Genomic DNA, 27,500 nt, shown 5'->3' on the forward strand with positions numbered 1-27,500 from the left:
TCGTGTTTTGGTGATTAGAAATTTCACTATGTACGAAATAAAGTACTTTCGCCAGTTCACAGAAATTTCCCAATAAACAGCGATGGAATTATCTACAATAATTCACTAATTCGATTCAGTTTATTAAAATTGCAAATAAAGAAATGTGCCATGAGTTATTCCCTAAGACCATCCCGGCAGTAAGTGTGTAGGGGAGGAGAGCAAGAGGCCATCAAAGACGTTTATAGATTAAACACCTCGAAGAATGGAGTGGAAACAAGAGCTTGTCTGATTGTATGCATACAACACAACACAGAGGGAACTGAACTAGAACGTCTTAAATGCAACAATGTGACGCCATAGCTATAACTTTGAGGTTAAAGCACGAGTTGACATTCCCAGACCTCTGCGAATGCGACTACGACAACGACGATGACGGCGAACATCTGTGGAGGAGTTTGGGGTGACACATGTTTCTGTAACACGTCGCCTTGATTGAGGCACAGTCTTAAATCAGTCGTAAGACAAGAATAGGCGTTTGGCATGTGGAATGATATTAGGCCCCCCCCCCCCCGAACTCTACAAGCTGGACGATACAGTCAAAAGAAAGGCAAATAGGGTACGACTCCAAGAATCGTTTCCAGGCATGCGCACGATTCTTGAAGTCGACGGGGAGAGTTTGAGCAGTCTCCTCTTGAAGACTTTCACTCTGGAGATTAGGGACAATTTTCAGAAACTTATGGCTTGTTAGTTCTACGGAGAAATCATCTCCCGTTCAGGACAAAGCCACATGTAGGATGCATGTAAGTATGTGTATGCGTGTGTATGCGTCTACATATAAATGTGTATGTATGTATGTATGTGTGTGTATGCATGCATGTATGTATGTATGTATGTATGTATGTATGTATGTATGTATGTATGTATGTATGTATGTATGTATGTATGTGTGTGTATGTATGTGTGTGTATGTATGTATGTATGTAAGTGTTTATGCTTGTGTGCTAAGCGGAAACTCGCTACCGGACGAACGGACACCAAAAGAAGCCTTCAGAAGAACTCCTATCAAGCTAACTTTTCAGTCCAATAGTTCCTGACACTCTAAGGGAGCTGGGTTCACCTAGGTCATGACTACAACGTATCCTCCTACTGTTTTGGAAATACTACCTTTTATGTGGACTGAACTCGAAGCTTTCGTGTAATCATATTTCCTGGCATATATGTATATATGTGTATATATGCATGCATGTACGAATACATATACAAGTGTATATGTATGTGTGTATGCTTTTTCGCTTATAACGCGTGGAAAAACCAGTGCGCTCTTTGTTCACGTTTTGTAACTTTGCAGTTCGAAAATTAGAGTTAGATAAGATATGTGTGTGTGTGTGTGTGTGTTGTGTGTACAAATCTCTCGTGGAAGCGTCATCCAACCAAAATGCAAATATATGGGAAACCACCACCTGTGTCATCTCTTGTGAAAGGTAGGAGAGTCCAGTTTGCTGGACATTGTTGTAGAGCTGAAAACGAGGCAATTTCTACTCTTTTCTTCTGGAAGCCATCTACTCGCAATACCAGAGGGCGCACACTCTCCTACCCTGATGTAATCTCCAGGGATACAGGCATCCAGCAACAGGACCTCCGTAATGCTATGATGGACCGTGAAGTCTGGCGTAGCATGGTAAATTCCATTGTCTCGACCACGGTCGAACAATGTGATGATGGTGATGTATGTATGTATATATATATATATATATATATATATATATATATATATATATATATATATATAACGGGAAGCTTTATGAAAATAAACAAAAGACGAAGGCAATATATATATATATATATATATATATATATCTTATAGATTTAAAGTAACTATTAAGGTCTATATGATTCACTAAAATTTTTCATATGCGGTATCCCAGCATGATTGAACCAAGAAATATTTTAAGTATATAAAGTAGAAGCCTTTACAATCACGAGTAACGTTATAAAATAATTTGTGATATCAAAATTCATGTGTACCAAACATGTTATGTCTCTACTTGAAATTTGTTTCAAATTTTGGCACAAGGCGCACCATTTTCGTGGAGAGAGAAGTCGATTACACGTCCCCATTTTTCCACTGGTACTTATTTTATCGACTCCCAAAGGATGAAATATAAAGTCGACCTCGGCGGAATTTGAGCTCACAACGTATAGACGGACACAATGCCGCTAAACATTTTGCCCGATGTCTTAACAATTCTACCAGCTCGCCACCTTTTCATCTTTACTAGGACGCCATGATAGATCGTTAGCCCCTACACGCATTTTTTTTCTCTCCTTGTTTGTCTCCTTGTTTTTTTTTCTGTGTATCTTTCTGTCGAAGATCGTAGGCTCGAAACGTAAAAGACTTTTTCTATCCCTGAGCGCTATACTAATACATTTTTTGTTTGTACTCCACCTGCCTTCGTCTTTTGTTTATTTTCGTAAACTTTCCCTTAATATTATCAGCCAGCTGAGGGCAGAATCGTCACCGTACCGGACAAAATGCTTAGCAGCATTTATTCTGATTTTCGTTCTGAGTTCGACTTTGCCTTTCATTCTTTCAGATTCGGTTGTGCACTGGGGTTAACGTCAACAACTCTGCTGGCCTTGTGCCAAAAACTGAAACCAATATTATCGGCCGGTTATTGTTATCTAAATGGTCATAATTCACTATTTCCAATATATATTATCACTTTTGGCGATAATCAAGTACGTACAGAATTAAAGGAAGATAATTTGTTATTTCTAATTGTATGAAGAGTTACTTCCCTTGCATCAATTGATCGACGATTTTGTTCATATGTTCTGTTGTTGATAAACATTTGTCATCCAAAAGATATTCCCCGATTACAAAGAACAATAATTGGATATTTACTTACGAATCTGCCAGAATGAAAGGCGAAACGTTTCGATTGTCAGAAAGTAAGGGAAGTAACTCTTTTTAAAGCAATTCGAATATCCATGTTTGGCCCTCTCCTACCGCTTTACGATTAGTGGGGGTGTGTTTACATGCCTATAACATAACGGTCTGGCATAAAGAAACAATTAAATGAGTACTTAACAACTGGGGTTGATTTGTTAGACTAAACCCTTGAAGATAGTGCCCATCATGGCGGCAGTCTAATGGTTAATACAAGTAAAGAATTATATATATATATATATATATAAATCAATTGCAGTGTGGAAGGTGTTTATAAACCATTTAAGAAACACAAAAACCGTTAGATTCACTTCAACATTTAAATTTAATTTGTCAAAATATTTTCGTCGCTTTGAGACCGCGACCTGTTCACTGACGGTCTCAAAAATGACGAAAATATTTTGATAAATTAAATTTAAATGTTGCAGTGAATCTAACGGTTTTTGTGTGTTTCTTAAATGGCTTATAAACACCTTCCATGCTGCAATTGTTTTCGTTCCAGCACACGATCTCAGATCAGGTCACTTGCTATGCAAGTACATCTCAGTAATATATATATATATATATATATATATATATATATATATATATATATATATACTTATATAGTACAAAGTAAGATATATATATATATTGAAAGGAAAGAGAGAATGTAATTTGTATGCATATATATATATATGTATATATATGAATATATATATATATATGTATATGTATGAATATATATAATAATATATATATATATATATATATATATATATATATATATAGATATATATATATATATATATATATATATATATAGAACCTTGCAGCGTGAATTTTTTGATATGTTAGTAGACATTTTTATAGTATGTATGATTTCTTGAAGATTTTCGTTAAAGCAATAATATTTTGTATGCTTTTGATGTTCTCTTTTGTAAAATGAATAAATAATCTAACATTATAATATCCGTAAGTTGATGAACAAACTAATGATGATATTAGTCAAAATTGGGCAGAAGGACTGGGATAATTGACTAGATCATCATCTGTCAGAACTTGTCTGGTATCTACTTATTTTATCAAAGCTCTATAAGTATAAAAGAGACAAAGGTGACCTTGGCATGATTTGAACTCAAAACATAAAGATATGCAATTAAATAAAAAATTGTACAGCATTTTTTTTTGTTGTTGTTGATATTTCATTTACTGAAGATATAAAAAAAATCAAAAACTATCCGTTTCCACTAGGTAACAACAGCTGGCATGGGTTGGGTGGTTTCTCCGGAACTGGTAAACCGGAGCGCCGTATCAGGCTCCAGTCAGATTTGGTATGGTTTCTACAGCTAGATGCCCTTCCTAACACCAACCACTCCGAGAGTACAATGGATGCATCTTACGTGCCACCGGCACCATTTCCATGACACTGGCAATGGCCATGATATATGATTTCACTTGATGAGTCTTCTCAAGCACAGCATATCGCCAAAGGTCTTGGTTACTTGTTGTTGCCTCCATGAGGCCGATATTCAAAAATCGTGCAAACGGCAATGGCCACAATTATGATATATCTATATATATGTTCATCATCATCATCAATTAATATATGTGTTCCATGCTAGCTTGGGTTAGACGGAACCACAAGAGCCGGCCAAGGCCGAAGCCAGCACCGGACTTCTGTGACTGTTTTGGTGGGATTTTAACAGCTGGATACCCTTACAAACACCAACCACTCAGCAGGCACGCACACACACAACACACATATATATATATATATATATATATATTATATATATATATTATATATATATATATATATATTTATATTTATATACTCTTTTACTCTTTTACTTGTTTCAGTCATTTGACTGCGGCCATGCTGGAGCACCGCCTTTTTAATCGAGCAACTCGACCCTGGGACTTATTCTTTTGTAAGCCCAGTACTTATTCTATCGGTCTCTTTTGCCGAACCGCTAAGTAACGGGGACATAAACACACCAGCATCGGTTGTCAAGCAATGCTAGGGGGACAAACACAGACACACAAACACACACACGCATATATATATACGACGGGCTTCTTTCAGTTTCCGTCTACCAAATCCACTCACAAGGCTTTGGTCGGCCCGAGGCTATAGTAGAAGACACTTGCCCATGGATGGTGCCACGCAGCGGGACTGAACCCGGAATCATATGGTTGGTAAACAAGCTACTTACCACACACCCACTCCTGCGCCTATATAAATAATAATAATAATGAAATTATTGTATACAGTGCTCAGGTATATACGTATATATAAATATATTATATATATACATTTATATATATTCATATACGTATGTGTGTGTGTGTGTGTATTATATACATACGTACAAATGTATGCAATATGTTTGTTTTTAAGTTATGTTACATATAAAAACAGTTTAACATTAAACTAAAGGATTACTCAGTACTATCTCATTGTAGAGAATATATTCATCTTTTATCTTTTATTTGTTTCAGCCATTAACATTGTAGCCATGCTGGAGCACCAGCCATTTTAGTGTGGCGATGATATTGCCATTTAACCCCAGGAAGACATCTCCTCCACAAGCTGGTTTATTTAGTGCGCTTCTCACTCCTGATAATTTATTGCAAGTGGGAGATAACTCCTGCTACTCTGGCTTCAAGATTACCAGTGTGTGTGTGTGTGTGTGTATTTACACACACACACACGCACACATTTATTAAGTTTCACAAGGAAAAAATGTTGACAGGGACTTCAAAGTTTGGACCGTTTGCTTTCCTAAGACTGATGAAGCTGAGCATGTTGAAACTTAGAAACCACTGTCAGTCCTTTCCATCTAAAAGTTAGTCAAAGTTCATTTAGTTCAATGGTACGGAGCACTCAGCTGGAATTTAAGAGGTACAGAGTTGAATTCTTCGTAATGGCTGCTGGTCACTCTTTTGGCACACCTTAATCAATAGAGATTAAGGTAAGAGATAAGTAATAAAGAAGTATACAGGTTTAAACCAAAGAGTATTTTACATGATATATGTGGAATCAAGAGCATACATCTGATAAATTAATAACATATGAAGAATTAAGAACATATTTCATGTAAATAAACATGTTAAGTAATATTAATAATAATATTAATAAGAAAGAGAGAAGGGTGACCCATAAATCCATAAATATAAATTAAATAGATAGATAGATAAATAGATAGATATAGATATATACATACACACATGTACATATATACATAAACACCTGGTAAAGGTTAGATAAAATGTGTTGACTATAAATTTTATTTGAATTCAATGCAGTTTATGGGAAAGGGATAAATAATTTAATATAAGATATACATGAAGATTCCCTTTTTAGTGTCATATTTGGTCCCTTCAAAGGGACAAACTACAACATCAAATGGAAAATCACTTCCAAAACCAGACCCTATATCAACAGGTCAAAAAGATGTTCAGTATGTTCTCCTTGAAAAACTGGAGGGTATCCTAAAGAACTCGATAGCCTCAAACGACCACATAGATTCCAGGAACGAGATTCTATTTCCTTTGTTTGCATTTTGAAACATACATCTTGGTAGAATTTAAAAATAGACTCACAGACACATCGTAAACGATTATCTTGTTTATATCTTTTTGACATTTATTTTAACGTTGGTTATCTCCCCTATATTTTTCCTTTGCACCTTCTTCCTTAGCAGCGTTCCTTGTTTAAATGACATTTGCTTAAAAAGCAACTGGCAAACAGTCTTGTCCCCGGCTGGAAGAATGGTAAAATAAGGTAATGTTTAAGCTAGAGAACCCCTTGGATAACTATATTTCTCAAGGCTTGTGATTTTCATTATAACATTACACACACACACATACATATCTTTTAAATTTCTTTACAGGAAACGTTTTTGAATATGCAAATAAAGCTCTCTTCCATTATGCTGGCCACAGTCTGATGATACTGACAGGTGAACCAGTTTTTTAATAAAAACAATAACCCCTGGACAGAATTTAATGCATCACTACCCGCATTTCCACAAATCACACGTCTCTTAAGATCACAGTCCATATTCCTGGGATGATTACAGTCCATTGTATCCGTGGGCATCGGATTGATCATCTTCATGGATTCATTTCTTCAGGTGATCTCACATTAATGGATGTTCAACAGAGGAATATTTATTCCTTTTGACCAGTGTGAAAGTTGACTGAGTTATGACATAACAGACATAACCCAGGCAACATTCACACTGATAAACATCCTTCTGCTGAACATCCATTAATGTGAGATCACCTGAAGAAATGAATCCATGAAGATGATCAACCCGATGCCCATGGATATTATGGATTGTACTGTAATCATCCCAGGAATATGGGCTGTGATCTTAAGAGACATGTAATCTGTGGAAACGCAGATAGAGATGCATTAAATGTTTATAAATTCCATCCAAGGATTATTGTTATTATTATTATTATTATTAAATATGTATATATATATATTTACATGCCTGCTGTATTTATTATTAACTAGCATTATGACCCGTCTTTGTCGGATCATAGTGCTAGTGCATGTATATATGTGTACATATTACATGTACATCTATATATATATATACATCTACACATAAAATACAAAATACAAAGTTATATCTTGATATCACTAGTGATAACAATACTGAAAATATATAACAGACTGGAATTGTAGGACTATTCCATTTCTGCACGCTAATTTTATTTTTAATTTATTCCCATTCATGTGAAACCACTTATTCAAGTTCAAGTCATTGATGCAATTTTATACCAATTGCTATTTTTACTTTTGTTATGTTATGATTATATTATACTTTAGTTTGATTTTAATTATTACTTACTACATATAATTCAATTGTTATTATTATTTTTATTGTTAAAGTGAAAGTATCTGGCATAAAATAGAGAAATGTTTTTGTTTCACTTTTAATACGTAATACTGAAATAGTGGAGAAGATATGATATTGCTATGGGCTCGCTCTAGGCAAGAAGTTGAACTTTTTTTGCCCATGAAACTACATGGACCCTAAGTAAGGCATGTGTAAAATTTGAATGAAATTAGTTGTGTAGTTCTCAAGTTTTAGGGAAACACGCAGACAGACAGACACACATTCTCAGTTTTATATATAGAGAGATTGAAAGGAGCGAAAGTAATGTAAACATTATCTGTTGCACGTATACATAGTGCATGTGTTTTGCTTAAATACCCATTTGCTGTGGAAAAGCTTCCAGGGGAAGTTTCATACACAATCCTGAGTATCAAAGAACACTGAGTATCACAGACCAGGTGAGGCAACATACCCCCAAAATGATCGAGAATAGTAGATACTGATAGTTCACCATTATTGTGGCTTATCAGTAGCATATACTCAGGTCACCTTGAAACAAAATGAATCACTCGTCTGTGACATATATGCAAATAGAGTGAAGTTTATCTGCTGATGTGCTATGACATAGCACACATGAAAGAAGATTAAGTTACAAATGAATAGCGGCTCCTGTAATGTAAACAGTATCAGTCACACACACATAATGTATCATCATCATCGTTTAACGTCCGTTCTCCATGCTAGCATGGGTTGGACAGTTCGACCGGGGATCTGGGAAGCCAGAAGGCTGCACCAGGCTCCAGTCTGATCTGGCAGTGTTTCTACAGCTGGATGCCCTTCTTAACACCAACCACTCTGTGAGTGTAGTGGGTGCTTTTTACGTGCCAGGCGAGGCTGGCAACGGCCACGATCGGATTGGTGCATTTTGTGTTTTGTATAAACCAGTGGTTCTTGACCAGAGTCTAAAAGGTTCCTGAGGGTCGCTATATGATTTTTGGAGGTTCACTCAACAAAATAGTAAATTGACAATCTACAATAGTATTTTAAGGGCCTCTGAAAAAATTTTTCTCTTTATGATGGTGTGCGTTTGGAGAATTAGATTCATTCTGTGGTCCCTTTTCAGTAGAGGAATGTTCTGGACAGTAGTATCAAAGGCTTCATTGTTAAGGGGGTTGTGTGTGGAGATGTATGGTAAGGCTTTTGATTGTAAATCCTTCTTTAGTTTGGGATGTCTGAGTTTATGGATGTTGAGTTATAGGGCACGTTGAAAGCCTATATCAATTAGTGATAGGTGGGGTAGTTCCTGGTAATGAATGTATCCTTTAGTTCATGTGGTTGTGTGTCCCTGGTGCTTCTATTAGAAACTATAGTACAAACCCTTTTTGCCAGATTGAAGCGGATATTCATTCTAGTGTGTCTAAGGTAGCATGAGTTGAATAGTTGATATTGCTTGGTTTCTGTGGGCTTTCAATATATATCTGTTTCTATTTTGTTGTTGGATTTCTTAATAAGGATGTTGAGGAATGGAAGTTGTTGCTGGCTATAATCACATCATGAATTGAATGTTTACGTCAAGTGCATTTATAAGTATTTGAAATTCTTTAAGTCTCTCTATACTTTCATGCCAAAGAATGAAACAGTCATCCAGGTATCTCTTCCAGTTATTTTCTATGTTGAGGAAGAATGGGTTGCCATATTTCTCTAGGACCTTACGATAAAGACTGATTTCTGGATATCCCATGACTAGGTTAGCAAAGGAGGGGGGGGCATTCTTGTACCCATCGCAGTCCCCAATTTTTGTCATTAGAAGTTGTCTTTGAAGACAAAAAGTTATTCTCCAAAATGAATTTTAGCCCTTTTATTATGAATTCTTTTTTGATGCGGTGTGGGAGTTCATTGGAGTAATTCTCTAGCCAGAATTGGATTGCCTCTATTCTTAAGCTGTGGGGGATATGAGATTAGAGGTTGACTACATCGAAGGATACTAGTAGGGTGCTTTTATTTATTGTTTCAGGGAGGTGACCGAGCATATCAAGGTCATCCCTTGTGTCGCTTTGATATGCTTGAAGAATGGTTTTAAAAGGGTTTCTAAAAAGTTACTTAGGCAGTGGGTTTCGCATGCGAGACCTGCTTTTATAGGTCTTAATGTGAGGTCATTAGAAGTAGGTACTTTGATTATTGTGTCTGTGTTTATGTGTGTTATGTATGTATGTATGTATGTATGTATGTATATATGTATGTGTGTGTGTGTGTGTGTGTGTGTGTATATGTATGTATGTATGTCTGTATGTATGTATGTGTGTGTGTATGTATGTATATCTGTATGTATGTATGTATGTATGTATATGTATATGTATGTGTGTGTGTGTGTTTTCTTCTTTTGTTCATTGTTGTGTCTCCTTACTTAACTTACTGCTGCTTCCTGTCCCCTGTGTTTTAATATTTTTCAATAAAAAGGCTAAAAGATGGGACAGAAAGCAACAATTAGTAGTGCATGTGCACCCTATAATACAATAACCTCATTAATTTTATTATGAAAATAAAAACAAGGATATTTTGTTTTGCTGTTTTTACAACTATGACATGATCTGAGGTGCGACCTGAGTCTTTCATTTCAGTTGTTAATTCTCTACCCTCTCTGCTGTTCAGTATTAAAAGTTCTAATAAAGATAACATATGAACGTATTCTTTCCCCACATTCCTACTTGCTTGTCAGGCTACATGTACAGACATTATTTGGTATCAAATCCCCACTCCCAATTTTGACCTAGTTATTCGTTGGATCGAAACACTTATGTTAACCCAGTTTACAACAAATAAAATTATCTATGTCCATTAAATGTGTGTTGAAGGCACATGGCTTAGTGGTTAGGGTTGTTGGCTGATGACCATCAGGTCATGAGTTTGATACCCCACCACACACTGTGTCCTTGAGCAAGGCACTGTATTTCATGTTGCTCCAGTCCACTCAGCTGGCGAAAATGAATAATACCCATTTCTTTACTACCCACAAGGGGACAAACAAGGACAGACAAAAGGATGAAGTCGATTACATCGACCCCAGTGCGTAACTGGTACTTAATTTATCAACCCCAAAAGGATGAAAGGCAAAGTCGACCTCAGCGCAATTTGAACTCAGAACGTAACAGCAGACGAAATACCAGTAAGCATTTCGCCCGGCGCGCTAACGTTTCTGCTAGCTCGCCGCCTTGCTAGCTCAATACCAGTAATTCAAAGGACCAGCCTTGTCACATTCTGTGCCATACTGAATCTCCCTGTAAACTATGTTACACATATGCACACCTATGGAGTGCTCAGCAGTGGTGTATGGTGGTCGTTTTATTGGGTATGCTGCCACACCTAATACCTATTTATTTATTACCCACAAGGGGCCAAACAAGGACAGACATAGGCATTAAGTCGATTACATCGACCCCAGTGCATAACTGGTACTTAATTTATCGACCCCGAAAGGATGAAAGGCAAAGTCGACCTCGGCGGAATTTGAACTCACAACGTAACGGCAGCCGAAATACCGCTAAGCATTTCGCCCGACGTGCTAACGATTCTACCAGCTCTAATACCACCAAATTTCAAGCAGAGGGTATAACAAAAATTTTCCATTAAGATTTGTGATTAAATTAATGAGTAATATTAATATTTATAATGAATTTGCTATTTTTGATGGGTGTGCAGCACACACTTTGCACACCCGGAATATACACTCTGGGTACTCAGCCACTTGCATGTTAATTTCATGTGTACGCTGTCCTGTTGATTGGATCATCTAGAGCACCCATCATTATAACTGACAGACTGTCGGCTTCATGAATTTCTTTATGAATTCCTATGAAATAGGCTGAGGCATGGCTGTGTGGTAAGAAGCTTATTACCCAATCACATGGTACCAAGTGCAGTCCCACTACATGGCACTTTGGGCAAGTGTCTTAAGTTATAGCCTCGAGATGATCAAAGCCTTGTGAGTGGATTTGGTAAATGGAAACTGAATGAAGCATGTTCACGTAAGAGAAACATCCAAACATGGCCATTGCCAGCGCTGCCCCGACTGGCCTCCGTGCCGGTGGCACGTAAAAAGCACCATCCGATTGTGGCCTTTGCCAGCCTCATCTGGCCCCCATGCCGGTGGCACGTAAAAAGCACCATCCGATTGTGGCCTTTGCCAGCCTCATCTGGCCCCCATGCCGGTGGCACGTAAAAAGCACCCACTACACTCATGGAGTGGTTGGCGTTAGGAAGGGCATCAAGCTGTAGAAACACTGCCAGATCAGACTGGGCCTGGCGCAGCCTTCTGGCTTCCCAGACCCCAGTTGAGCCGTCCAATCCATGCTAGCATGGAAAATGGACGTTAAACGATGATGATGATGATGTGTGTGTGTGTCTTTGTGTGTACATGTGTGGTGCATAAGTGTGTGTGTGTATGTTTGAGTTTGTGTGTGTGTGTGTGTGCGCGCACACATGTGTGTATCTTTCTGTCTGTGTTTGCCCTACCACCACTGCTTGACAACCAGTGCTGGTATGTTAACATCCCTATAACCTCGTGGTTCAGCAAAACTGACCAATAGAATGCATACAAGGCAAGAAAAAGAAAGGATTGGGGGTTGATTCATTCAACTAAAGATTCTTCAAGGAAGTGCCTCAGCCTGGCCATAGTCAAATGACTGAAACAAGTAAAATGCAAAAAATAAAAGATAATAAAAGAAATATGATTATATTTTGTCACATAATCTTTAGGTCTTTCTCAGTTAATTCAAACACTTACATCTCTCTCCCTCTATCTCTCCGTCTGTCTGTCTGTTACTCTCACTTATTGACTCATGCTCCCTAAAGCACCTGCTACACTCATGGAGTGGTTGGCGTTAGGAAGGGCATCCAGCCGTAGAAACATTGCCAGATCAGACTGGGCCTGGTGCAGCCTTCTGGCTTCCCAGACCCCAGTCAAACAGTCCAACCCATGCCAGCATGGAAAGCGGACGCTATACGATGATGATGATGATAATGATAATATGATAAAAAAATGGTTTACAAAGATCTGATCAAAGACTGAAAGAAAAGAAAGGACGAATTATGTGCAGGGATAATATCAAGAATTGGACAGACATTAAAATATAGTGGACGTATATAAAAAAGGAGCACACACGAAAGATCAAAGATCAAGCTGGCAATATGTGATAGTCAGCCTACTGAGAACAGATGATAGATGATGACGATGGCAACAGCAGCAATGATGTTGGTGATGGTGATGATGACGATGTAACATATGGTGTCTTCTAAAATACATACGCTTCTTCAGTAATTAATTCAACAAGCGGTACATCATAAAGCCCACTACTGCTACCTGGAAATAAAACCTACACCTGCTTGGTTTAGTGTAACATATGGTGAACTCTGAACTAGATAGGATGTTTGTTACATTATTGTGAATGTTACAAGGATGGCCAAGGTGAATGGGCCTACTCAAAGCGTGTGCCTCTAGGTTGAAGAAGAAAAATGCAGAGAGGGTACATACCCTAATGGTCAGGGTGACCATGGTTTTGTGGGTTCTCCACGAGCAGCAACAGTGAATAATTCCCCTCATTTGGGAAATCACTTATTGTAATAATTTTACTTTGTTACTGTTTTTTTTTTTACATGACTTTTTATGTAACCTCACACTGTATTGTCCCGTAACATCCCCCAATGCCTTTAGTGAACCCTTAGGGGTACATAAAGAAAACGTTTTGTTGCTGTTGTTGTTGTTGGTGGTGGTGGTGGTGGTGGTGGTGGTAGTGGTGGTGGTGGTGGTGGTGGTGGTAGTAGCAGCAGTAGTAGTAGTAGTAGTAGTAGTAGTAGTAGTAGTAGTAGTAGTAGTAGTAGTAAGATGGTGAGATGGCAGAATCGTTAACATGCCAGGCAGAAAGCTGAGCGCATTTCCCCTTGTCTTTATGTTCTGAGTTCAAATTCTACCAAGGTCTACTTAGCCTTTCATCCTTTCCAGGTCAATAAAATAAGCACCAGAGGTAAATGTACAGAACAAACTTCAGAACTTAGAATTTGCTCTGCTGGTTGATGAATCAACTGACATTAGCACCAAAGCAGAATTACTTGTATTCCTTCACTTTATTGATGGTAACCAAATTATGAATCAGTTCTTTTGTTGTGAAGAAATGCCACTCACTACAAGAGGTCAAGATATTTTTGACATTTTATCTGCCTATCTTGAAAAATGTGATTTATCATGGAATTCATGTGTTGGAATATGTACCAATGGGGCACCATCTATGCTAGGCTCTATTAAAAGTTTTGTATTGCTCATACAACAGCAAAATCCTAATGATATACATACTCATTGCTTCCTGCATAGGGAGGTATTAGTTTTAAAAGAAACACTAGTTGAGTTAAAGCAAGTATTAAATGGTTAATTATGTTAAAAGAAGGCCATTAAAAAGTCACTTATTTGAACAAATTTGTGTTATGAATTCCCAGCACAAGCACTTACTTTTACACACAAAAATCAGATGGTTCCCAGAAGGTAAGGTGCTACGTCACACGCATGAACTCCAGTAGGAATTGCATGCATTTTTTTAAAGAAGTAAAAAATAAACACTTCTCGGAAACTCTACAATATAAAATCTTGGTTTTCAAGCTGAAATATTTAAAAGAGATATTTGCACAAATTAATAGTGCCAATGCAAGTATGAAAGGTAGAGATGAAAACATTCTCACTTTGATAGATAAGCTGGTTTCATTTAAAAAGAAAGATGTAATTTGGAAAAATGGAGCTGAAGGTGGTAACAGTTCTATATTTAAGAGACGAGGAATTATGTACATTATTTACATTTGTTTGTTGTTAACACAATGTTTCAGCTGTTATACCCTCCAGCATTCATCAGGTGACTTGGGGAAATTTCGAACCTGGGTTCTCATTGCTAATGTATTTTTGATATTATTATCATTATTATTATTATTATTATTATTATTATTATAATACAAAATTCAACTTACACAGCATCTTCAGCCACCTAACCACAGGAGGTGAAGGAAATTTGTTGACTAGGTTGTGGAGAGACTTGCAACTTATGAAAATTTTGCAAAGAAAATCATCTTCAGTGACGAGGCCCACTTCCACTTCAATAAACAGAACTGCCAGATTTAAGGAAATGAAAATCCTCAAATAATGCATCCACTGAAAGCATCTGTGTGGTGTGGTGTGGTGTGGTTTTGACGTTCTTCTTTGAAAATGATGAGGTGAATGCAGTTACCATTAATGGAGAACATTATGGAGACAAAATGTCCACTCAGTTATGGCTGAACTTGGAAGATATGGAGATTGATAACCTCTGGTTTTGGAAGAATCAAGTGACTTGCCACATTTCCTGGCAAATGCTTGCGTTATTCCATGATAAATTTCTGAAACAAGTGATATTCTTGCATGGTGGCCAGCAATAGCCACCAAGGTCCTTTTATCTTATCCCTTGTGATTTCTTCTTATGGAGGTATGTGAAATCACAGGTATACATCAAGAAACCACACACAATTTCTGAACTCAAGGCTGAAATCAGGTGTATGATTGAAAGCATCTGACCACACATCTGTGAGAGAGTTATTGGAAATTTTGAGGAGCACATTAATGTATGCCAACTCAGTGCAGGTGGACATATGACAGACATTGTATTCCATACCTAAACGGGAGACATAACTCATTAGAAATATGCAGAATATAATTGTATTTATAAAAATTTGTTTTCATTATTCACCTTTCAAATTCAGCACCCTTTATGGAACACCCTGTATAGGATAGATTCTTTTAAGTTTCTGTCTACCAAATCCACACACAAGGCTTTGGTCAACCTGGGCTATAGTGTCACACAGTGCAACTGAACCTGAAACCATGTGGTTGGGAAGCAAAATTCTCAAGCATACAGCTATGCCTGAGCATAAATGTCAGAGTGTGTGCACATATATACAGGGGTTGGACAAAATAATTGGACATGTGTTAAATTCAATGAATATTTATCTAATACAGAATTGGTCCTCCTTTAGCTTTCTGAACAGCTTCAATACATAAAGGAATTGATTCATACAGCTTCCTGACTTCATTGAGAGGAATCTTGAGCCATTCTTCCTGCAAAATCTGCTTCAGCTGTTGCAGACACGTCGCTGGAAGGTAACAACTTCTAACTTGTCTCTCCAATATGCACCACTTGGACCAAGAGAATTCCAAGAAATGGCTGCCCAAACCATCACAAACTCTCCTCTATGCTTCATTGTAAGAAGAAGGCAGTCTGGATTAAAAGCTTCCCCGGGCTGCCTCAACACAAAAACCTGCCCTGCAGTGAGGAAAAGAGAAAAACTAGGCTCATTGGAGAATATTACTTGCTCCCATTGGTCTGTCAACCAGCCATTGTGATCTCTACACCAGCTTAGCCTTTTCTGAATGTTTTGATGAGAAAGCAGAGGTTACCTGATGGCGGCTCTTCCATGATATCTGGCTTTAATGAGCTCACTGCAAACAGTTTTTGTCAAAACTGGACTAGTCAGATGTTGACTCAACTCTGCAGTCATTTTAGGGGCAGTTGTCTGATTTTTGATCATAGTACGATTAAACAATCGTTGGTCTCTTTCAGTGAGATTCAGAGTCCTGCTGGATTTACTCCTCCTGCTGGAGGTTTTGCCCTCCTTCTCAAATTCAGTCATGGTCCTTGATTTGCTAGCTCTTCAAGAACCAAGGAGTTCAGCTATACTATTGACGGAAGCTCCTGCATTTGACCTCCAACAAATATGTCCTTTTTCGAACTCAGTGAGGTCACACATCTTACCTTAACTTATACTACGATCTGAAAAAGAGATAGAAATAATCATTGAATTAGATTAATAAAACCATCTATAATACAAAAAAAAAAAAAGAAAATACCCTCACTTGAAATTTGGATGGATATTCTTAATATAATGGCTCGTTGAAATATTGGAGTTTTTACTGTTCCAATTATTTTGTCCAACCTCTGTATATGTCTGTGTATGTCACTCTATGTGAGTCATTGTGTGCATGACATACAATTTGAGAAATTTTTTTTTATAATTGTCTAATAATTATTCTAGTGTGGGTTAATTACAAACTATTTCAGTTTGTCTGCTTTAAAAACTGTTTTGATCTGTTCTGCTTTAAAAACTAACCCACACTTGTTATATTGACATCAAATCTGTATGTACAAAACTAAATAACTACCTCAATACATAATCGTAACTTCTTTACTCTCTCTCTCTCACACACACACCACACACACACACACGCAAACATATTAATATCTTAAAACAGTGTTATATTCAATGCGCATTGTGGTGAAAGCATATTGGGTCCCAAAAATGTTATTTTGAAAGAGGTTTACCTTACAAAAATTATCATGTGGAATACTTTCATGTCTATGTTGTAGTGACATTGAGAGAACTGAAATTTGAGCTGAACTTTTGTCAACTAATGAGGTCAGAAGCCAAAGGTCAACAGTTATTATATGTCATTTTCTCAGTACTGTGCAATTTAGATACCACAATTTTTGAGAAGATAAAAATAAGGTTATCAGTTGCAGTGAGATAAGATAAAAGACAAAGAAACCGCCCCCCACCCCGGACTCTAATAGTGGTCTCAATCAACAAAAGGCATAACTATGTAGTTAAGTTCACTTCCCAAATACATAATTTCAGTGGGAGGTGGTGGTGGTGATGTGTGTGCGTGTGTGTGTGCATGTATGTGTTTATATGTGTGTGCATGTGTTTATGTGTGTGTTTGTGTGCATGATGTGCATATGTGCGTTTGTGTGCTTGTGTGTGTGTGTGCATGTATGTATGTGTGTTTTTGTGCATGTGTGTGCATGCATTTATGAGTGTGTGCCCTTGTGTGTGTGTGTGTGTGTGCATGTGTTTATGTGTGTGTTTGTATGCATGTGCATATGTGCATTTGTGTGTGCTTGTGTGTGTGTGTGTGTGTGCATGTATGTATGTGTGTTTTTGTGCATGTGTGTGTATGTATGTATGTGTGTTTTTGTGCATGTGTGTGTATGTATGTATGTGTGTTTTTGTGCATGTGTGTATATGTATGTATGTGTGTTTTTGTGCATGTGTGTATATGTATGTATGTGTGTTTTTGTGCATGTGTGTATATGTATGTATGTGTGTTTTTGTGCATGTGTGTATATGTATGTATGTGTGTTTTTGTGCATGTGTGTGTATGTATGTATGTGTGTTTTTGTGCATGTGTGTATATGTATGTATGTGTGTTTTTGTGCATGTGTGTATATGTATGTATGTGTGTTTTTGTGCATGGTGTTATGTATGTATGTGTGTTTTTGTGCATGTGTGTATATGTATGTATGTGTGTTTTTGTGCATGTGTGTGTATGTATGTATGTGTGTTTTTGTGCATGTGTGTGTATGCATTTTATGGCATGTTTACTATTTGTTGTCTTTTTGTTTTATGCTGTACTAGCAGTATCGCCCGGCGTTGCTCGGGTTTGCAAGGGAAATAACTATATAAGCATTTTTAGAGATGTAAAGTATAATAGCCATCTCAATATGGCTAACCACAAAGTGGGGGGTGTTACTGTAGCTTTTTACGTTCTGAGATTTAATAATAAATTTTTAGAGAGTTACTTCCCTTATATATGCCAAAAATGCATTAAAATTGGGAAAAATTGATGGTAAATTTTTTTTTTAAATCGTAGACTCATCGTAGACGCACGCTAATACCCAGAAGGGCTCGATATGAATCACGACTATAAGATACCCGCTTTTGGTTAAACTGCACCGCAAAATGTGGGAGTAGTTAGGAATCTAAATCGTAGGAGACAGACAGCACACAACCTCTCTTTTATATATAAAGATATTGTGCAGGTAATTTTGTCTTTCATTGCTGTCTTTCTTTACATGACTCATTGCTGCTTTCTGTCCCATTCTATCCTTTTCCAATGGCTTTTAGTGTACCCATGCACTCTCTATGATAATATTATTAAGGCTGCAAGTATTGGCTTTGATACAATCAACTGAGACTGGGTCCTCCTAAAACTGCTGGGTTTGTGACAAAATAAGAAAAGGCAGCAAGCTGGCAGAATTGTTGGCATGTCAGACAAAATGCTTAGCAGTTTTTCTTCCAGCTCTTTCATTCTTTTACTTGTTTCAGTCATTTGACTGCGGCCATACTGGAGCACCACCTAAAAGAGTTTTAGTTGAAGAAATTGACTTATTCTTTGTAAGCCTGGTTCTTATTTTATCAGTCTCTTTTGCCAAACTGTTAACTTATGGAGACATAAACACACCATCATCGGTTGTCAAGTGATGGTGGTGGGACACACAGACACAAAGACACACACACACACATATATATATATACTTATTTATATATATATATATATATATACATACATATATGACAGGCTTCTTTCAGTTTCTGTCTACCAAATTCACTCACAAGGCTTTGGTCAGCCCAAGACCATAGTAGAAGACACTTGCCCAAGATGCCATGCAGTGGGATTGAACCTGGAAACATGTGGTTGGGAAGCAAGCATCTTACGACACAACCACGCCTGCACCTTTACATTCTGAGTTCAAATTCCATCAAGTCAACTTTGCCTTTCATCTTTTGGTGGGGAGGGGGTGAAATTGATAAGAATAAAGCACCAATCAAGCCCTGGGGTCAATATAATTGACTGATCCCCATCCACTCCCCTCGAAATTGCTGGCCTTGTGCAAAAATTAGAAAAAGATAGAAAAAATTTGAAATAATCATTAAGATGAAAAACTGACATAATTGTTAGAGTATTGAGAAAATGCTTTGTGGCATGTTTTCTGATTATCTACATTCAAAATTTGAATCTCATTAGGGTCAACTTGGCTTTTCACCCTTCCAGGGTTTATAGAATAAAATGCTTGTCAAGTACTGAGTTCAATGGTATTGACTTACCCCAATCCAATACCATAATTTCAGAGCATGTGCCTAAAACAGAAACAATGTTATTTTTTTAAGGAATTCTTTCAAATGACCAGAAATCTCTTTAACAGTATTTAACTGCTTCTGTTACCTTGGTGACCGAATCGGAAGTAAGGGTGAATATTCTAAAAGCATCATAATCAGAATAAGAACAGGGAAGACAAAAATTCATGGAATTACTGCAAGTATTGGCATCAAAAGAATACATTCTCTGAGTAGGTGGTGGATTGTACAATAGCAGGGTACAAAGCGTGAAACAGCATGGAAGCAAAACATAGGCACTGAATGCAGAAAATGTGTGAAAGGCAGACAGAAATGAGTTGAGCATTTTCTGCACAATAAGCAGTGTTAGTGAGCACGAACGATAGAACACAAATGAACCAAGGAAAATACAAGGGTAAAAAGAGGTACCTCGTGTAACATGCAAGAGAGAAAACTGCATTGATTCAAGCATACGACAAGAAAGAAGAATAACACATGGGTAAGAAGTGTTACTAGATCCAAATGGAAGAAGACATTGGAAGAGGAAGACTAAGGAAGACATACAAAAAAGCAGAAGTGGTTAAGCTGATATCCAGTATAACCTGTTAAATTTTCAGGCTGTTGACTAAACTAGCACCTCCACTAGGCTGGCCTGGCAAAGAGGGTGGTTAGAAACCTAACAGGATAACCATACAGATTTGTCAAAATGACAGATGAACCTAGTGTAGGTTCAATGATAATCAAGCAATAGCACAGGCTCTCAGAAATTCCAGGTTGGTGTCTGGCATGTTGGAAGACCATTGGGTGTGAAGTACTCCTCAACTTTTGTTAAAACATGTCTCTAGGAAAAGGTCACTCTGATATAAAACCAGATATGCAGGGAATGGCACTGAACATTTTAGGGATCTTTTACTTGCACTTGAGGTTATGGTGTTCCCACATTCCTATTAGCTTACCTCTGGATCATGTCAGCAGGCTGGAGGAAGTCTTTGAGGTGCTGTGCAAGTCTTATTGGACCAAAAATCTTCGGTTGTGCAATCATTGGCGAGGCAACTTTCTGATGTCCAGTTGAGTAGGTGAGCATTGTGGTGAGCATGGAAGCTGCAGGCATGAAGGCGGAGACTGCTGGTGCAATAACATTATGCACAGTCATCGCTGACATTTTGCATGGTCAATAGTCTGTGATGGTTTGTTGCAGTCATGAGTGGATAGCCACTGTCATCACACACACACACACACATAAGAGTGTGTGTATCCCGTGCCACTTGCTGACAACCAATATCAGCTTCTTTACATTCTTGCAACTTTGCAGTTTGGCAAAAGTGACTGGTAGAATAAGTTATGTTTGCAAACTTCTGCCAAGGTAGACTTTGCCTCTCATCCTTTCTGGGTCAATTGAATAAGTACCAATTACACACTGTGGCCAATGTAATCAACTTAATCACTTTGTCTGTCCTTGTTTGTCCCCTCTATGTTTATCAACATGTGGGCAATAAAGAAATAAACTATCTATAAATCCGGGTTTAGTCATAAATTGATCAAGTTAGTCGTGTTTTAACAGTTTTGTGACATTAGCTAAAAACAGTCAGAATTAGCAAAGCTGTTGATTACAGGCAGAAGCTGTGGAAATTGTGATGACAATAAAACACCACCAAAAATAAATTTATCTTCCAAAAAGAGAGTGGCATTATCTCAATCCATTTTTATTAGAATGTATTGAGACACTATGTTGTCACAAAACTGTTAAAACTTTACTGACTTGATCAATCTGTAACTAGACCTGGATTTAATTTCATATTATAAAAACTTTGCTATCAGTTATATGAATAATTGCAAAACCCATGCTAGCATGGAAAACGGACGCTAAACGATGATGATGATGATGATGATGTTTCTCTTTCACATTCAATACAACAAATATGTGCGTAGAGTTGTTTGGGGCTTAACAATCATGGCTGGAGTGCACAAGTTTCCCTTTTTTAGGAATTCAGAAAGATGTGTACAAATTACTTCTTTTGCACCCATACACATACACTAGTTGAAAATTCAGTATGAATTATAAAATTAAAGCTCAACTTCAATTGAAATGACTTTTTTTTATTTTGTTATTCATATTTGTGATGAGCGTATTTAGAAACTTTATCTTCCCACTCCTTTATTGTTTTTTCAGCTATCTTGGTTGAAGGAACAATTCTGAACGTGGTAGATTAGTTTGTCTACCTGGGTAGCACACTCAACCGTTCTTGTTCCCCGGATGATGAAATATCTTTCAGGCTGCATAGAGCAACTGATTCCTTCTGGTCTCTTCAGTCTCATGTCTGGTCCCAGCATGACATCAGAAGGCAAACAAAAATCGCTGTGTACTGTACAGGTGTACTGACATTGCTCCTTTACTCATGTGACACATGAACCCTTTACAAACGTCATGTAAGGGTCTTTGAATGGTTTCATCAGAGAAGTCTCAAACTTATTCTGGATGTTGACTGGACCTTAAAAACTCCAGGCATACAGGTCATGAGGACAGCTGATATCTCGAGTATTGAGGCGATGGTGCACAAGCACCGGTTACATTGGACCGGATACTTTATTAGAATGAAGGATAGCATGATCCCTAAACTGATGCTATATGGGAAACTTGTGAATGGAAAGAGACCCCAGAAGAAACCAATGCTGCGATATATGTGTACATATTTTTTATATATATGTGTGCATATCTATGTGTGTATCTTTGAATTTATGAAGAAATACATGTAACTTTATGTGTGCGTTTTTATATGTGTTTGTCGAGCAAAACATCATTTTACAATTATCTTCTCTTAAGTATTTTTCTCTTTCCTTCTCTTTCTGTTTCTCTTTTTTTCTTTTTCTTTTTTCCACGGTTTTCTTTCCCCCCACCACCCACTTATTATTATCTGATTTTTTTTTCCTTTTTTATCTTTCGAATGTAACGATGAACTTGCATAAGCATACGCCAAGAGATTTTCTTCAAGTGCATGTGCATACATACATGCATATATAATTTTTTTTCAGAATGAGATAAAAAAAAAAAGAACCAAGGCTGTGAAGATTTTAGAACATTTATAAAGATGTCTTACAGCTGTTTCCAGGACATTTATTATATCCCTTCATTGGAGACAGTGTGAGAAAATGATTAAGCAATAGATAATTTAGATAAGATACGAAATAGAGAGTGGAGTGGATGAATGAAAATAGATGTGAGATATGAAGGGATATTGCATTTGTAGAATGGTATACATATAAGATTCCAATACCTTGTAAGTAAAATTCAATAGTATTTAAAATTTGTCATTCCAAGTATAGAGTTTGTACACAGTGTTATTGAATCAAGGGTTTTATCTAAAGTGACCTGAAAGTAGGGGATGTATTTGTAAGGTCAAATCAAAAACAGGAAGAGAGGAATAAAGGAAAAAGAAAAAAAGAGAAGAAAAAAGGAAGAAAAAACAGGAAGAGAGGAATAAGGAAAAGAAAGAAAAAAGGTAAAAGAAAAACAAGGAGAGAGATAATAAAGGAAAGTGTACCAGTTAGTGGTCAGTCAAGATAATTTGAAAGTAGGAATGGGGAGATGAGGGTGAGAGAGGGAGAAAGGTATTAGAATGTAAAAAGATAGAAGGAATGGGGGGGGTGATAGAGAGAGAGGGGTATAATAATGTAAAAGGTAAAGGAGTGTCAGTTATGTAGTGATAGAGTCTAAGTGATGGAGCAGAGAGAGGGGTAGTAGTATGGAATGAAGAATTTAGGACTATATATTAAGTGGTTGGACAGGTCAGTGCTTAGTAGTAGAAGAAAATATGTGTGAAGATGTATACATATGTATATATATATTTATACAGGTGTTTATACATATATCTACATATACAACTCGTACTCATATGTATATGTACACATGCACATCCATATATACGTGCATCTGTATGTATTATCGCCCATGTACATGCAGGTATATATACCTTGCATACATACATTCACACATACATACATACACACACATATACATACACTATATATATATATATATATATATATATATATACATATATATATACATATATATATATATATATATACACACAAGATAAGAAAATGGAGAAATACATCTAAATCAAATATCAATTACTAGATAATACTCAATCACATACTTTATTAAACCACCACATAAGAGACTGTAGGGTTAAACATAAAAAAGCAGAACAAATCAGTGTACATAAAAGAGTAATGTTGTATAATAAGTAGAATATATATAAAAAAGAGAATATAAATATAAGTAAATATAAATATAAGTATAGATTACATCTTACAGCTGTTTCGGCCATGTAGATAAGTATGTCTCATTTTACCAATATTAGCCTTTTATGGTAGGTCAATATATAGATATAAATGAGACATTTACAAAAATATCATAAGGCCTCTTCGGAGATATACATATACATATGAGTGCATATACTCACACTCCTATACATATAAAAATATACATATACATAATAATGTAAATAAATAATATAAATTAGTAAACATATATATGTTCCATATCCAATGTTTCAGTTTAATAAAGTATGTGATTGAGTATTATCTGCTAATTGATATTTGATTTAGATGTATTTCTCCATTTTCTTATCTTGTATTAGTAATTTGTGGTAAATCATTTTACCTTTGCCCATATAATACAGTAAATGAATTGATTGCATCGCAATCCTTAACATTTATGTATTAACTTTGTTGGGTACTTTACTAGCAGTATATTGGATATATGTTATCCCATGGAGGGTTGCATTTACAACCCCTATCTCAATTTGTATATATATATATATATATATGCATTTGTATATATTTATGCCTTGTCTACATATGTCTATATATGTATGTAGCCATGCACCTAATGCGAGCCCAGAGCAATCTCATCTCTTACACTATTTCAGTATTATGTCTCTATTGTAATGTGAGATAATACTTTCAGTCTGAAAGAAGTCTGTTCTATACACATATATGGCTAAATTCCTAACACGCCAGCTGAATTCAATTCGTCCCCAGTCGAAAGACACTTCTTGTGATGTCCTGTTATTATTATTATTATTGTTTTTTTGTATTATTTTTGTATGTATATTCGTGCAACATCGTCCGTTTTTCCGTCCTTGTTTCGTATACATTCGAAGCTTTTTTTCCAAGGAATCTAATGCTCTTAGCTTAGTTTTTCCTAGGGGCTGGCCAGATTGGAGCAATCTCAAGATTAATCAGCTGAAATTGCGAGATTTATGACTGAAGATTAAAGGCTTCGAATGACCCGTGCATGTTTTTTGTATCGTCTTCTGGATGTTTTGCGTTCTTGTCCCATTTTGTATTTATATATATATATTCCTTATATATACATTTATATATATATATAATATATATATATATATATATATTTACTCTTTTACTTGTTTCAGTCATTTGACTGTGGCCATGCTGGAGCACCGCCTTTAGTCGAGCAAGTCAACCCTAGGACTTATTCTATCGGTCTCTATTGCCGAACCGCATTTGTTGTCAAGCGATGTTGGAGGGACAAACACAGACACACACATATATATATATATATATATATATACAACGGGCTTCTTTCAGTTCTACCAAATCCTTTGGTCGGCCCAAGGCTACAGTAGAAGACACTTGCCCAAGGTGCCACATAGTGGGACTGAACTCGGAACCATGTGGTTGGTAAGCAAGCTACTTACCACACAGCCACTCCTATATTCCAGGTAATAATTATTTCTATAACATAATTTAAAGGCATGATAAAGAGAATTTATTTTAATAACGTGAACTGTCTGTATAAAGGATATAGAAAATATGAAAAAAAGTGGAAAATTTTGTAAATCGAGGCAGGGTGAGGTTGAGAAGAATTTGCAGCGTTTAAGATGTTTGTAAGCAATTCCAGAACAACAAGGGCCATTACTTTCACTGCAAAATTTCAATTTCGTTTGTGTCTAAATATTTTCGTTCTTTGAAACCATGGCAAAACCCTGACAAAAACTCGTGCCGCATCTGTTTTGTCAGTGAACAAGTCTCGGTTTCAAAGCAACAAAAATATCGAGATTGAAATGAGATTTAAATGTTGCCGTGAACCAACAGTTTCTCTTTGTGTGTGTGTTCTTGAATGGCTTACAAACATCTACTCTTCAAATTGTTTTACACCATTTACACTATTTTTCTTGTCTTTTGTTTTGTTTTTTTGGCTCGGGTCAAACACTATAGTTTACAGGCCACGGTCTGACGATGTGAATTTTCTGAGTCCTCTCCCCCACCCCACTTTCGCGAGCGCACATTTTTTTTTTCATAATCGTTTAGAGCAAGTTGTTTTACACCTTTTACACTATTTCTGTGTTTTTTTTGCTCAGCTCAAACGCTTTAGTTTAACCGAGAAAGTTTGATGACGACTACTGAGGCGAAACTTCGAAGTCACAATCAACCTGTCCCGAGTAAAAATTTTAAATGCGATGCGCAGACAGATACACACGCAGAATATAATGACAAAATTAATTTTAAATTTCAACAAGAAACATAAGATTCAGCATTAATGAGACGTTTAATTGTTAAATTAATTAGTTATAAAAATGTCATACTTCCATGAAAACAAATACGGAATCTTTTAATAAAAAAAATTGTTTCTTCTTTGATTTGTTCATTTCAATTTTTTTTTTTTAATTTTGTTTTAATATATGTGTGTGTGTGTGTGGAATGTTAACAGTCATTCAATTTATGTAATTGTTAATTTATTTGACTTTATTTTTTCTGGTCTTCGTGGGTTGGGGTGAAGCCCTCCACATGAAACAGGAAAAACCATCTCCGACTAGGTAAATGCTGATTCCAAACAACCATAGAAGAATTATGAAGACAAACCTCTGTTGATTATTTAAGATTTGAAGGATCGGGTAAACCCATATACCTTTAGCGAAGGCCAGGAAAAGGATCCATACCACGTAGATGCTAGTGTAGCAGAATGTGTAACCAATTCCACGAAGTTTGGGAGGATAACAATGAGGGACGAGGTACTTGTCCAAAAAGAGAAGGACCAATGGTAAAGTGTGCAAAATATGGTTCAACCAACCTGGAATGATTTCATCAAGGAAAGAAGGAAACACCAACTCGCGATCGAAATGGTAAATTAACCAAAATGTGATCACCACAAAAATTCCGACTGGGAAAACTATAGTAGCATGAACGTGATCTATGACAATCTGCAGCTGTCTTACCTTGTTTTGATCGCATTTACTCACGCTTCGCCATTTCATGAGGTCATACAGTAAAGAAATGACAAAATACAACGTTTGTATCCATATATTCCAGTATGTGAGGTATTTAAATTTACCAAAATATGTATTCCAACCGTACTGAATTTCGAAGGTGTCGGTGTAGGTGCCAAAAGCTAAAAGAATGAATGATATCAGGTGAAAAGAGCAAATATACAAAGATAGATTCGATATTTTTGCAGGAGAAGAAGAAGAAAGGGGTGAGGCCATAGTATGCTCTTTATGTTGAGAGACTTTCCTTTCACGTTTTATTGCCATGGTGTCGCCTTTTTGTTTCCTCTCTCTCTCTCTCATCTCAGTACACTACTGTCTCAATCAATGTCACTACTGCTATCGATGGGAGCACTCGAAACGAACAGCAAAGAAGCGGATGTGCTTATATATGAATATATATATTATCTTTAGGATCTTGTCCTTTTGATAATAATATAACATATATGAATATATATTTTATTATATATAATAATAATATAA

The 27,500-nt window shown here is 36.6% G+C and overlaps 2 protein-coding genes across 7 annotated transcripts in view; one reads left to right on the forward strand and one right to left on the reverse strand.

Annotated features, from left to right (window-relative positions):
- Nucleotides 1-944: 944 nt before the first annotated feature.
- LOC115218109 (androgen-dependent TFPI-regulating protein-like) lies at nt 945-27,474 on the reverse strand. Of its 6 annotated transcripts, none has more exons than XM_036507978.1 (2): nt 26,453-27,474; nt 945-963 (listed from the first exon to the last, which is right to left on the reverse strand). In XM_036507978.1, the coding sequence occupies exon 1, from the start codon at nt 27,318-27,320 to the stop codon at nt 26,490-26,492; it is 831 nt and encodes a 276-aa protein (XP_036363871.1). In that variant the 5' UTR covers nt 27,321-27,474; the 3' UTR covers nt 945-963; nt 26,453-26,489. The 6 variants fall into 6 exon arrangements, 3 of the variants coding, with proteins under 3 accessions (XP_036363871.1, XP_036363869.1, XP_036363870.1); XR_005001496.1 differs by lacking the exon at nt 945-963 and adding an exon at nt 1,350-1,373 and having other exon boundaries at nt 26,438-27,474; XM_036507976.1 differs by lacking the exon at nt 945-963 and adding an exon at nt 9,994-10,052.
- The window catches only part of LOC115217915, a 68,939-nt gene continuing 66,865 nt past the window's right edge, over nt 25,427-27,500 (forward strand). Inside the window, exon 1 of the mRNA XM_029787634.2 lies at nt 25,427-25,475. The gene's annotated coding sequence lies outside the window, so the exon portion shown is untranslated. The remainder of the gene's footprint in view (nt 25,476-27,500) is intronic.

This window comes from Octopus sinensis, linkage group LG12, assembly GCF_006345805.1.
Source record: "Octopus sinensis linkage group LG12, ASM634580v1, whole genome shotgun sequence".
Classification (NCBI taxonomy): Eukaryota; Metazoa; Mollusca; class Cephalopoda; order Octopoda; family Octopodidae; genus Octopus; species Octopus sinensis.

Bases quoted from the DNA above. Each gene is read 5' to 3' on its own strand.
- LOC115218109 (XM_036507978.1), bottom strand. From the start codon at position 27,320: ATGAGAGAGAGAGAGAGGAAACAAAAAGGCGACACCATGGCAATAAAA.